The sequence below is a fragment of the Miniopterus natalensis genome, chromosome 1 (assembly GCF_054644295.1).
Source record: "Miniopterus natalensis isolate mMinNat1 chromosome 1, mMinNat1.hap1, whole genome shotgun sequence".
NCBI classification, from domain to species: Eukaryota; Metazoa; Chordata; class Mammalia; order Chiroptera; family Miniopteridae; genus Miniopterus; species Miniopterus natalensis.
The window spans coordinates 9,257,284-9,272,078 of NC_142081.1; the positions used below are offsets into that span (position 1 = coordinate 9,257,284).

The 14,795-nt window shown below is 36.5% G+C and overlaps 1 protein-coding gene across 3 annotated transcripts in view; it reads left to right on the forward strand.

Annotated features, from left to right (window-relative positions):
* Positions 1-14,795, forward strand: part of TRIP11 (thyroid hormone receptor interactor 11) — a 54,979-nt gene that overhangs the window by 33,600 nt on the left and 6,584 nt on the right. For 2 of the 3 annotated variants that reach the window (XM_016205711.2, XM_016205712.2), the window contains exons 14-17: positions 536-699; positions 1,805-1,908; positions 3,742-3,841; positions 14,271-14,352. In XM_016205711.2, the coding sequence (XP_016061197.2) occupies positions 536-699; positions 1,805-1,908; positions 3,742-3,841; positions 14,271-14,352 (450 nt within the window). Of the gene's footprint in view, positions 1-508; positions 700-1,804; positions 1,909-3,741; positions 3,842-14,270; positions 14,353-14,795 lie in introns of those variants that run through there. The other variant, XM_087818537.1, reaches the window with a different exon arrangement.

Consider the following 14,795-nt stretch of genomic DNA (forward strand, 5'->3'; position numbering starts at 1 on the left):
TTGTAAATTTTTCTTATGGTGACATTTCTTGTTTAGCCCAATGCTGTCTTTAAAGTCACTGCCACTTATTCTGAGTCACTTTCATAGGAAGGACGGGTGGATTAACAGAAACAGGGAGAACAAAAGTCAAAGCATTCTTCAAGTTTCCTTGAGTTCTAACTTGAATTTAATGCAGTAAAATGTAGGGAAGGTCAGATTCATGGAGACAGAGGGAACTATGGTTGCTGGGGGAACGGGAGTTTCTGTTCAGTGAACATGGTGTTTCGGCTTGGGAAGATGAAAAATATCCTGGAGGTGGGTGGCAGTTACAGTTGTACAACAATGTAAATTACTTCGTGCCACTGAACTCCACACTTAAAAGTGATGAAAATGGTAAATACATATATTTTACCACAATAAAAAAAGTAGTAAAGACACTTCATCTTGTTACTGTGAAATCTAATTTGCATTTAATCCAATAAAATGTAGGAAAGATGTTTCATCTTGTAAAGTACCTAAGGAGAAACAGTTTGACTTTTGCTCTTTTTGTTTGAAGCCACCAAGCCAATTTGCAGGTAGAGTCATTACAGGAACAATTGAATGTAGTCTCCAAGCAAAGGGATGAAACTGCCCTGCAGCTTTCTGTGTCTCGGGAACAAGTGAAGCAGTATGCTCTGTCACTCTCCAACCTGCAGATGGTACTAGAGCATTTCCAACAAGGTAAGCTATATGGTCAGTTTTTCAGTGAAGAAAAATTGTTGTAGTTATTGGGAATTTTGGCTTATTTCAGTGCCATTTTAGATTAGGCATGGGGATATGGATATCTTTGAAAGGTTACCCACTTGTGGGGGGAAGATAAGTAGCCATCAATAAATTAATTTAGACTGCTTTTATAATTAAGACTAGAGAATATAAACTCTACATAGTCATTATTAAAAATTTATTTTAGTATCATATCATGACCAAGTAAGGTAAGTGCTGGGGAACTAGAAGGGTAGCATAGAAAGGGTGATCCTGTGATACAGGGGCATATGAAGGAAGAGAGGCACACGTAGGAAAGATGGTTTTGAGATCGGTTGGAGGTTGAACCCACTTGAAAGACTTAGTCATCAGTAACTGCTGTCCTTTGCATATGGATGAACCTATTCTTAGCTCTTCATCTGTACATTGAGGTAACTGTGTTTTCAAGTCCAGGTGGAAAATAATATTTTGGAGTCACAATAACAGTGACCAGAGCAGTTTTACCCTGATAGCCGAATATGCTTTCTCACGTCTATCTCCCATCCTTAGATTTACCCTAGATGATTCACCCATCCATTTGTTTATTCATACATTCGGTAATTATTGGCAATGAGTTAACTGCTAGAGGAGGACATGTGGATGATTAGGCTAATGAATCAGCAGGAATTATAGTTTTGTGCCTAAGTTAAACTTTAAATTTGTACATTTGTAGACCTTCAGAGTTACTCATATGGTTGAAATCTTGAGTTTTAAATATAAAAGATTTCTCTAGATCTATGCTGTATAATACTAAAATGAACATGTGTACAAAGTAGTAAGATACTGAGGCCGAAGGGAAAGCTTTGCCAAAGAGGAGTGGAGTTCTGGAGAGAGGGAGGAGTTTGCAAGATGGACAAGATGGAGAAAGATTTAGGCAGAGGAAATGGATCTCGTTACCTTAATTGCAGTTAACACCATCATTAAGGGATGTGTAATTGTTGGGACATATGAACTGTTTTTGTTGAATTACTAAAATTTCAAGTGGTTTAGAATTCTGATTTTATTTCACAATTGCAAAATACTATGTAACTTTTTTTGTCTTTAGAGGAAAAAGCCATGTATTCTGCTGAACTAGAAAAGCACAGACAGCTTGGAGCTGAATGGAAGAAAAAGGCAGAAAATCTGGAAGGAAAAATGACGTCATTACAGGTTGGTTGAAATAATTTCCCTTGTAAATATTATTTTTTATGAAGCAGTTTCTCGTAGAATCTTCGTCTTGGAAATAATCTCCTGAACAATTAATTTAGTACATATTGTTTGAATGACTAATCTGTACCCCATGTTGTGGCACAATAGTGAACAAGACTCTGAGGATTTTCCTCATGTGACTTAGTAGACAGCAAATACGAGATGGCAGGACATTTTATTCTTTCGGCACAGATGAGTATTTTAGAGATCACGGAAGAAGAGACAAATTAATCCACAATTTTAACTTTATAATTTTCTCTTTTCAGCAAAATATATTGGGTACTTTATTTCACATGGATTAAAATAATGCATATTAACTATCCCATTAGATTTTTTTGCAGCATAAACCTTTAAAATATTTTTCTCTTTATTATTAAGCTATATTTCATACATACAAAAGTTATATATAAGATATAAATAAAATGAACCTTTATGAAGAGAGATGACTCCATAGTTACTTGCTTTTAGATTTAAGATAAACTTTTCTAAGTTATAAGTAGGCTGGTGATAGCTGGTGGAAAATAAAATTTGTTTACCTGTCATGCTGTTCAGGCACATTAATATTCCAAATAAGTGAAGCCGTATTTCCTGTAAAGTTCTGAAAATATTAAATATTTAGTGGCTGGAATATTATGTATAATATTTATAAAATATAAGAATAGCAATACAGCAAATACCCACGTACTCACCACCCAGTGTAAGAAATAGAATGATGTCCTTTGAAGTCCCTTATGTACCTCCCCTCATCTCATCCCGTTCTTACCACCTCCTATTCCAGATTCTTACGTTTATCACCCCCTTGTCATTTTTTATGGTTTTATCTCATAGATTTGTATCTCCAAACAATATATTGTTTGGTTTTGCATATTTTTGAATTCTGTATAAATGGAATTTTGAACTATATATAAATTGAATAATTTTTCTGAGACTTGCATTTTTGCTTAGTATTATGTTCATGAGTTTCAGCCATGTTACTACGCGTTACTGTGTGTAGATGGTTCGTTACTTTTACTGCTCTATTCATTACGTGAATATATAATTTACTTATTCGTTTTGTTGATGAAGGTATCTTCATTATCTGCTACACAAACAGTGTGGTTAGGAACTCCCTTGTCTCTGTCGTCTGGTACACAGGTACAGGAGTTTCCTTCAGGTGTGTATCTTGATCGGAACTGCTGAGCCATGGGCTATATGTGAGCAGTGTCAGCTTATCAGATGATGTGTGAAGAGCTTTTCACAGAAGAGCAGACCTGGGTGTCCTGTAATCATGAAAAAATGCTCAGATTCACTGGTAGTTAGGGAAGTAAAAAGTAATAATGAAACATCACTTTATACCCATCAGGCTCAGGAAAATTTAAAAGAACATTTGTTACTATCTTGACTTTTTTATCTGCTTTTTGTAGCTTTTATTCCCTGTTGTCACTTTTTTTTTTTTAACTTTTGTCGCCGCGTTTTCTTTAGTAGCCTCCTTTTCTGATTAGTTCCTCTGAAAGAGACAGTTTGTGTTGTAAACGGTGAGTTCTGCCTTTGAAACTTAGTTACCTGCTCTAGCCCCAGGTCATCAGCTGAAATGAAAAGGGTCAATTGACTCTAAGACGTTTCTAGCCCTGTAGTTTGTGAGTTTTCACATGCTGCTTTTTACTTATTTTTATTTATTTTTTATTTATTTGTTCTCGTATGTGCCCTGACCAGCGATCGAGCCCACAACCTTGGCGTATTGGGATGACGCTCTAACCAACTGAGCTGCCTGGCAGGGCTTTACATGCTGCTTTTTAATGAACTTTCCTTCCTCAGGAGCGTCTGGATGAAGCAAATGCTGCATTGGATTCAGCATCAAGACTCACAGAGCAATTAGATTTAAAGGAAGAACAAATTGAACAACTTAAAAAACAAAGTAGGTTTTTTTCTTTTCCTTTCTTTTTTCTACAACACTAGTAGTGTTGAGTCCCATGTAGTCTTCCCCCACCTGATGGTGCAGTTGTGTGAGACCAACTTCCTTTGGTGGTGACTTCTGTTTCTACCTCCTGTTAACCAGCTTGCTTCTGTTCGAATGTGGTCCTAGTGAAACCAGACTCATGAGTTGGCCTTGCTGTCCAGTCAGTCTTCTTGGTGGTGAGGCTGCTGACCATCAAGGGGATCAATTTGATTTACCTGATTTTTTTATGTTTGACTTCTCCCTAATCAGTCTGTGTTCATCCTACCTAAAGCCATCTGATGTGTTAGAAGGGGCAATATCGTCAGGTAAAAGTTACTTTTTGTGTAATGAATGTCTGGGCATAACTAGCTTTTTATGGTTATAGATGGTGCTTTACATAAAGGCCATTCATCATGTATTTTTTGATGCTTATAAGGTTTCTCATAAGCCCTGTCAGTTCCGTAAGTTGAGTCCTGTGCTTAGGATTGTGAATTGGGCCTCAGAAAATCAGGCAGTTCCTAAGAACTTTGTTGAATCTGATCTCTGACAAAGATGGCATGTCCTCATTTAATCTCTGATTAAAGGGTCCCCAGGAAGTTGAAGCTATTCTAGGGCTGCATTTAGTAGGTAACGACTTACGGTTATCAGACGGTGATATGGGAAGCTAGAAGTGCAGCAACTTTAGGCGTCTGAGTTAGTCACAGTAGCACCATGGCACATAATTAAGGAATTAAGTACCACCTAAAATAAAATAGAAATTAGAAACAGGCAGAACCTGAAGGCGATGGCATAGCAGAGATACTATCAGACAACAGAAACAGTGACTTGGATGCTAAGGAGGTAAGCAGGCGAGACCCTCTGCAGCATGGATACCAGAGGACAAGCCAGAGTAAGTGGGCCTAATCCAGCAGGAGACAGGAGATAAGAGATTTTAGAAATACAAAAGATAAGGTAGGTATGTTAGGTAATTTTCCTTGAGATAACTTGATTCTGAGGCAGATTACTGGCCAACTAAAAGTCCTCTGTTTACTTTGTAAGACTTGACTAGCCTGGGAATTCTAAATCTCTTAGAGGGCCTGGACATTGGCAACAAGCGAACTATTACATATTGAGTATCATGGACATTTTATGTAACATTTACTGTATATTTAATCTTATTTCGTTTACTCTTTATAGCAACTTAAAGTAGGCAGTATTAGTTCCATTTTATAAGATAAAGAAGCTGAAATTTGAACTCTGATGTTTTACCCTTGACCAAAGTTCGTGTTTTTCCCATGTTACTGTCTTTCTTCCTGTCAGGAAAATGGCTCTTTATAGTGTGACTTCTGTATGTTCTGTGTATCTCCATCTCCTCTGAAGAAGAACAGTATCCTCTCTGTTGTACCCTCAGTGTTGAAATGGTTGCTCTTATCTGGAGGCGTGTTCGTTGGAAAAACAGTCTAGTTAGGTTGAAGGCCAGCGCAGCTACAGCGTTATCTGAAGACACGAGCAACTCAGAGGGAACACACTGGCACCTCAGGCACTAGCCAGAGAATTGCTATCTTGGGGTAGGGCTAACTAATGGAGGTGAAAAGGCAGTATTCTGAACCAGCTCCTCGGTCTGTGACAACTTAGTGTTGTATGACATGCTATTAGAATGTCTGAGGCCACATCTCCTCTTAGACATCCACCTGAGTCATTCCCAGTAGATAATGGTAAGACAAAAAATTCTGTGACTTACTGTAGTTGTTAAATATTATCAGAGTCCCTGCACTACTTACCCCTAGTGGTATTAGAATATATTTAGGTTTCGACTATAAATGACAAGGCTTAGGTAGGTCCCTATTCATGTAAAAAAAATTACACTTAATATTCATTATAAATGTATAGCAGCTTTGGACTTATTTTGTAGAGTCAGTATTAGCTATATTAAAAGCCCTAATTATGCTTATACAACTGGTATTTGAAAGGGCAGGCAAAAGGCCAGTGTTGCATAGACAGGAAGGGGAGTAGAGAGAGTTCTGTTATATCTTTAAGCTGTTCTTGCCGTTTACAGCTCTTCTTAACATTCTGTTTTCTTTTATTACCTAAGTGCTTGATACTGCTTTTATATCTCCAAACACAAATGTGATTTTATTTTCTCAAAGCTACTCTTGATTTGATAATATAACTAAAAGTTTGATTGGCTTGGTTGTTTGAAAAGAATCATTGTATATTTTCTCTCATAGATCATTAAGTACTTTAAATGTTGATTGATGTTGTAATACTGTACTTTATTTTTAACACAAAACTTGGCCAGACAGCAAAAATATTTGCCAGGAGAAACAATTTTGAAAAGGACAGATTGGCTTTTGTTGCAAGAAAGTACAGGGACTTGAATCATGGAGGCAAAGTATTGTTTTATTTCTAAGCATCTGTAGACTGATGATTAGTTGATATGCAGTTTCAACATTTAAACAATATTAGGAAACTCATTTTAAAAAGTGATATTTTACTCAAAATGCTGATTATGTCATTGCTACCAGAAATGAGATGATTCAGTCCGGTCAAACATGAAAAGGGAGCTATTGTATATACTACCAGTATTAAAACGGCAGATTGATGATTTCAGTTGTTCTTAGAACACATAATGGTTAGTGCCATATACATGCGACTGTGCCTGTGAGTTCAGGGTATTTACAGGCCCTGGTGGAAAGTAGGAAGATGCCCTATCAGGCATTAAATACTTGATGAGAACCAACTACTTGGCTTCATTGTCGATGCTGCGTGAGATATTAGATAGGATCCCTTTTTCAGGGAAGTGACACAGAGTATAGGTACACCACAGGTTCATAATTTCAGACACTAGTGCACAACAGTGCCCCTGAGACAGTGCCTATTTAGTTCCTCAAGAACCCCAGTAAGGGGCAGGAGCAAGGCCTGCACCAGTAATGTCAGGCTTTCACCCTGACAGTGGAAGAACTTCTTTCTCTCTAAGGGAAAGTAACAAGGAAAGAAGACCCTAAGGTGATATCAGTGCTGCTGTATTTTACTAGGTAATGTTGGCTGGTAGAAGACTTAGTGCTTTCCTTCCTTTTAGAGATTATTCTTGCAACATTTTACTGGAAAGTATTATTTTTCAGTATAGTTCCAAAGACTGACTTCATGTCGTCCTACATTTTTATTGATTTTTTAAAATGAAATAGATATGACAGTGTCTTTTCATTAACTTCTGAGTTGACCAGTGCCCATAATTTCTGTGGAATTGTCTGTCGTTCATGGGAAGACACACCTGTGGGACCAGGACTGTGGTGGGCCTACTGAAAGACCGTCACCTTGCTCCGTCTGCGGCCAGATTGGGCGTGTTCCTTCTTCCATGTCCCGTCCTTCACTGTCATTCTTAAAACAGGCTCCTGCTTAGGTGAAGGTGGTGGCATAGAATTGAAGTAGAAAGTACAAAATGGTTTCTGTTTTGATAACTATCATTCCAAAGGGTGGTGAATTTCGTGGTACACAAAGAAAAATACGTTTCCATAAACAATACAAGTTTTGATTCTAGCATCGGGAAAATCTTTTGGCCTGTCTGCTAGTTTATACCCATATCTTAAAGGGCCCCATAATTGCTATTTTCTTTTTTTAGGGAAAGTTTGGTGACTGCTTTTTAGAAAAGTCTTCTATGAGTTGAGAATGGAAAATTTCCTTAGAGTGTTTTTTTAAAGAAAACCTAGGACGTAAAAATGAGACCCAGTAAACCTGCTGTAGTATGAAGTATAAAAACAGGAGTGAGTTAAAACTACAAATATAAGAGAAGTTTAAAATATTTTTTATGGAACTACTTTTTGGGTGCTGGATGCTAGAGTTTTTATTTTAAATAAAGACATTCCGTTTTCCAGGACATGATTTATACAAGAAAACATATAATGTCCTGTTGAACATAGGCCAAATACATTCCCAGACGCTTTGTTACCCAAACCTTTTGAGGGATTTCTTTATAGATGTTTTTGGCAGAAGTGGTGATTTTAGAGGAAACATATAAGAAATACCAGATGCAGTTTTCTGAATTGCCATAAATGGTTAAAAACATTATTTGTGACGACATAAACATCTGGGTATACTGCACAATGCCAAAATTTTAGTTGAGAAAAAAAGGTTATATCAGTTAGATAAATAATTAAGCCCTTTTCAACTTAATGGTTATATTTTCACATGTGTGTTTTATTAATTCTTATAAGTATAAAGGAAAAAGTAGATTATGTAGAGATGAGAATGTTTTAAATTAATATATTTTGTGTATTTTCCTTCATATGGATGAATAATTCAGAACATAAATCATTTATTTGTTTTGTCCCCTGTTCTGTTCTTCCCAGATTATCTCCTTTCCCAGAGAAAAATCACTCTTTCGTTTATTTATCAACAGTTAATTGTTTGCTGTTGTATACCAAGCACTAAAATAGGCACTAGAGATACAAAGATAGGGGACAAAGGTCCTCCCTTCAGAAGGTTTACAGTCAGGCATGAAGGGGAAGACTGCATTTAATCACATACATTCGCCACATTGTTTAGAAAGGAAGGAGCAATCCATTCTACTTGGTAATGGTGGCATGAAAGGGTAGAAAAGGCTAGTGAAGGGTATACTTGGCCTCACTTGAATGATGAATAGGTATAACTAAGCAGGCCAGGAGCTGGGGAAGAACATTCTGGACTGAGGACGGAATTCATGTGAAACTATGTGATATAATATGGAAACTGGCTGAAGATCTGGTGAACTAGTAATGACCAAAGGAGTGTGGGGGGGTTGGGTATGTTGGTGTGGAGTACTAATGGACAGAGGTGGAAGTGGGTTGCCATGTGAAGAAATACTGTAAGTGTGGGTCACAAACACAAATTGTAAACTGAGGCCCAAACTGTGATACAAAAGAGCAAATAGGACCAAGTAGAGACTATGGTGAATTGGAGAGTTTCTTTTAGGGGGCAGCAAATTCTCAGCTCCTGTCAACTACTGCCATGCAGGAATGTGGGCCCAGTGTTGCCAAATCTTCAGCTCTTTCAAGACACACTGAAAATGTAGACTTTTATGTGAAATAGTCCAGTTTTTTTTTATTGTGACATCTAATTCAAGTTTTTCCAAAAACCCTGTGTGGGTTGAACATAACCTTTTGGGGGCCAGATTTACTCTGTACTGATTTGCAACTGGGAGTTTTCAGGAAGGAGGTAAGGTCCAGTCTGCAGCTTAGAAAGCCTTTGTCATTAGTATATTTTCTATAGTGATGATGATATTCAATAAGTGGCAAAATTATTACAATGACTTGATTTTTCACTGACAAAATTGCCATCATTTTCGGGGGATGTGGCTGGGCTATGTGAATCTTTACAAATTAAATATATAACTTGACTCACATTTTTAAAATGTTTAATTTGATATAGAAAATGCAGTACAGCCTGGCCGGGCGTGGCTCAGCGGTTGAGCATCGATCTAGGATCCAGGCGATCGGGGTTTGGTTCCCGGTCAGGGCACATGCCCAGGTTGCAGGCTTGATCAATGACTCATCATTGATGTTTCTCTCTCTCTCTCCCTCTCCTGTCCTCTCTCTGAAATCAATAAAGATATATTAAAAAAAAAAAAAAATTTAAAAAAAGAAAGAAAATGCAGTACAAAATATGCCATACAGAAGTCATACTAAAGGATTTGAGGGAAGAGGGTGGAAGGAATAAATTTGATCTGGTTACATTAAAAATTTATATAAAATCTCTTTCAAATACACATAGTAATTCTTATTTTAACTGTACAAATAATCCAGTAGACCTCAATATTGCTATTTCAGTTAAATCGCTGATTCTGATCTAGTAATAATTATAATTATGGAACAAGAAAGTATTCAGCATGCACTCTACACCTTAAAATTCTATCTGATATGGTTGAAAGAATTGAGTTAAAAGACAAAGCAAATGTAAATAAATATAAAATGTCTTTTAATTTTTTTTTTCTTTTTAATCCTCACCAGAGGACATGCTTTAGAGAGAGGGAGGGAGGGAGGGAGAGAGAGACATCTATCGGTTGTCCTCTGTATGCACCCCTCCTGGGGACTGAACCCACAACCCAAGTATGTGCCCTGACAGGGTATCAAACTGGGAACCTTACGGTGCGTGGGATGATGCTCCAACGAACTGAGCCGCTCCAGCCGGGCTAAGATTCCTTTTAAAAATATTATTTGGTGTTATAATGAAAGTCATCTTGTATAAGTTGAAATTCTGTGATAAAAAGACCATCTAATTTCTAGCTTTTGGTTTGATTATATTTAATTAAATAAAGAAGCTAAATTTTCTTCTATTAGATTTAAATTTATTTTTTAGGTAACCAGTGCAAGTAAGACACAAGACCCAGTTTACGGAAATATCTATAAATGGAATCTTTCTAACATGTTTTCTTCCTTCTTTTGATTCCTTTGCCTTGGTTTGTAAAGATTACAAAATGGAGGAAAAATTATCAATGTTAATGTTAACTAAAGTAATATGTATTATTGATATTGTTTAGGGCTAGATTGAAAGATGATATTTTAAGAAATCAGATGAATGAGTACTAATGCTTTATATAGTACTTTCCTATTTAGAAAAGTCACATTTAATCACTCAGACTCTCTAAAAATCTTTTGAGATAAGCACACTCATTTTATAAAATAGGCAACAAAGTCTAGTCTTGGTCGCAGAACCATGATTCATATCCAGGTCTCGTGACAGGGTCATAATTCTTACGCAGTCTTCTGACTCTCAAGTCCTGCTCCAGCCACCATTCTTTTCTCAGTCAGGTGACTGTTAAAACTGACTTGAGTCTAGTCCAAGAGAGCTTAGTCATGAAATAGCCAAATGACTTTGTAAGGGGTGTGACTTAATTTACAATGTTCTGTGAAAATGGTATTATAGTGCATTGTTCCTAATCACAAATAAAATGTAAAATTATGATGTGCTAATCTGTTGTAGTCAATCACATTTTATGTTCAGTTTTGATGTTAAACCAAGTGGTGAAGATCATGGTGCCATCGCTAGGCATTACAGGGAAGAGGCTATGATGTGGTTTTAGGATGTCGCGTCTTCAGAGTAACTTCCCTAAACTAGACTAAATCTCAGTTGCTTTATTGCTCAACCTTAAAGTGTACCCTGCCTCTCTCCCTCTCCCTCCCTCCCTCCCTGCCTCTCTTCCTCCCTCCCCCTCTCTCTCTCTCTCTCTCTAACTTCCAAAGTATTTTTTTGGCATGTTAGAGTATTTCACAGGGATGTTGTATTTGGCTAAAAACCCATTTCTGAATAACCGTATTTTTGCCTGCCCATATAAATACAGTTCTGATTTCAAATTGTGGTTTGAATTAGGGTTCAGGTTTTGTGGAGAAATATTCAGAATCTGATGGGAGGAGAGTAAAGATGTCTGGAGAGAAAGAAAGTCTGTAGGGACCTTTAAGTCAGTACTTGACTTTTACTTTTTTAAACCTTTCCTAGTTCATACCAGCCTTCTAACCTCTTCCCCCAAATTCTGAGGATTTTTTCTAGGCTCAATTATCAGAATACATTTAAACTACTTCTTGGATTTGAAACAACCCTGTGCCAGCCTGCAAGAATATGCAGTTATCAGTTCTCTATCACATTAGCTCAGGACTAACTTGCATTCTGATAGTGAGTTTAAGAAATGTTTACCCTGGTATTTTGGCCTTAAGGATGTTTTGACCCTACCTTTCAGAACACAGAGACTTTAATCAAGTTTATGTCAATATTAATGAATTTTCATTAAGAAAATACTTTTGACAGACTTTATTAAGACAGATTTTCTAATCAGTTTTTCATAGAGCAAAGTTATATTTTTCTAATTTATTTTACTAAAATCATTTTTATCAGAATCAGCTCTTTGCTTTGTGACTTTTACTCTGAATATGTCTACCATTCAGTTTTCTCTTTTCTTTTTTAAGAAGAGACAGTATAGCGTGGTAGTTATATCCTGGTTATGCTTCAAAGCAGTGCTGTCCAAAAATAATGCAAGCCACGTGTATAATTTTAAATTTCTTAGTAACCACATTAAAAAAGTAAAAAGATACAGGTGAAATTAATTTTCATAAATATATTTTATATAACCCAATATGTTAGACATGTCATTTTGACATGTAATCAACATAAAAATCATTAATTTTAGAGGAAAGTAGATAGGAAAAGGGAAATCTCAGAGGAAGGAAAGGTAGGGATAGGATAAGTTTGGCCTGTTTCTCTGCTACCTTTCTGGAGCCTTGGGGAGGAGAGAAAGAGAAGACTGCCCATCTGTACTCTGGCTCTGCCTTTAGCTCATGAGTAGAATGGTTAATTCAGCATGGTTCATTTATTTGCTGTTTTTCCTCTGAATCATTGAGAGTTCTATTTATATTCAGAATGTAGTGCTAGAAAAGGCCCAAAGAGTACCATGTGTTCATACTACATATGTGCACATTAAGAATCTAAAATGTATTTTACTGGCTCCAATTTTAATAATAGTCTTGTTCTCATTCTCTCTCTCTACCTCCCTCCCCCCTCCCCTCTCCTTTCTCTCTCTCTCTGTCTCCTCTCTCTTTCTGTCTCTTTTTATGTCCAAGCATAAATTTTGTACTGGAAAGACAGGAAAGGAAACTGTAGTAGATTTTCCAAACACAAACCTCACTTTTATAATATGGTTATGGCAACCATCTCTATTTTGGTAAAGTTAGACTATTATATGAATTACATTTTGCAATTTAGATTTTTGCAATTTAGAAAACCCATAAGCCATTGCAAACAGTTAAACTGGATATTTTCTGTATACATTTAGTACTATATGTAAGTCAGAATTTTAGGCATTGTCCCGACAGAATGAAAACATAAAGCAAATGGATCTAAATCATTCTGTAAGATTCAGAGAGAACTTTTTTGAGGGAGTGACCTGGGAACTAAGACGTGAAGGGGGGACTAGGAGTTGTAGGTAGTGCCAAAGGAAAAGTGCTTTCCAGGCAAAGAAAAATCATTTGCAGAAGTTCTTGCATTGGGAATTGAAAGTCCAGAATAAACTATACCTTTATAGTCAAGATTTTCAACAAGAATGCCAAAAGAATCATTTTTCAACATATGGTGCTAAAACAACTGGATTTCCACATGCACAAGAAGCACATCGGGCCCCTACCTCACACCATGCACAAAAATTAACTCAAAATGGGTCAAGACCTACATGTTATAGTTAAAGCTGTAAAACCCTGAGAATAAAGCATAGGAATAAATCTTTGTGATGTTGAGTTAGGCAGCAGTTTCTTCACTATGACACTGAAAGCACAAGTGACAACAAAAATAAATTGGGACTTCAACAAAATGAAAAACATGTACTTCAAAGGGTACCACCACAAACGTGAAATGACAGCCCACAGAACCGGGAGAAAATATTTGCAAGTCATATATCTGATAAGGGAACTTGTATCCAGCTACTACTAGGAAAATGCAGCATCACTCAAAGAGTAGGTTTGTGGAGATGTCCGAGTGTAGAGTATGGAGGTGTTTCCTGATTTGCGAAATGGAGCTCTGCTGCAGTGCAGCCTTCCTTTCTCTGAGAATGAAAGTTGTAACCTAGCTTGAAGTTAATAAGCATCTCCTTCAGCCCAAACTGTTCGTTTCTGAGGTAATAGGTGCAAACTTCATGGGTTTGGCTGAGAGTTCCTTAGTCTAGGAATCCTTGGCCCTGTGGCATGGTTGGATTTATGAACAGAGCATTTCCTTTTGAAATCTAGACTTTGCTTTTAATACTGCTTAAATTCGAACCATTCCACCAAGATTTTACAGATTTTACTTACGTTTTAAATAAGAATTTTAAAATAAAGTAGTCCAAGCATCCTTCTGAATCTGTCACAAATTATAGTATCTCAATTAGTTTGTTAGACTCGGTGATATAAATTGTGTTTTGCAATATATTTACCCCAGAATTTACCCTATCAGCTACATCCTGAGCTGTGGTCTTAGTTGTGTTAGATACTTTTCTTAGCTCACCAAGAATCAGAGTCCAGCCAGGAAAATGGAAAAAGGAAAATCTAAAATTATCCTTCCATTTCTTCTACTAAAGAGGGCTCTGGAAATGTTTTGTGCAAGAAAGCAATAGTGAAAATCTCCTCTTTGCTATTAAGTTTCTGAAGCAAATGAAAACCTTTTTCTTTGGTTTTTACATTTTCTGCCAAAGAATTGATTACTTTATTGGGGGTAAACCATGTGAATTGATGCATACTCTAGCTTCTAGGTAAATTCTGTACCAGCAAACCTAGTCCACTAACCCTAAGAAGAGATGAGATGGAAGTAATTGAATATTCTTAATTAGAATAAGTATATATATTTGAAATTCACAGTAAAGATGTCTTAAATCTCATTACATATTCATCCAGACTATTTTAATCAGTTAATGACTATCTTTTATTCACATGTTTTAAAACAGATGAGCTCCAACAAGAAATGCTGGATGATGTACAGAAGAAATTGATGAACTTAGTAAACAGCACAGAAGGAAAAGTAGACAAGTATGCTCTGCCTTTTATATATTTTATGAAGATTACTTTTATGGTAAAAACTTGTACATGCTACATGTAGATGTTTATATGTGATTAGGTTTTTTTAAAAACTTTTTTATATAGTGGTGAGATGTAGGTAGTTTTAATGAGGGTCAGTAATAATTTTTCTTCATTTGGCTTTTAAATAGATTTTTCCAGCTCAAATTCTTTTTCTTAAAACCATATGGAAGAGTTAAAATATCACCACACTTAGAAAAGAAAGTTTATTCTTACCATTCTTTCTTGCTGTTTTTTTTTTTTTTTAAAGATTTTTATTGTTATTATTGAGAGAGAGAGGAAGAGAGAGAGAGAAACATCAATGTGAGAGTGAAACACTGATCGGCTGCCTCCTGCACACCCCCTACTGGGGATTGAGCCCACAACCTGGCCATGTGCCCTGACCTGGAATCAAA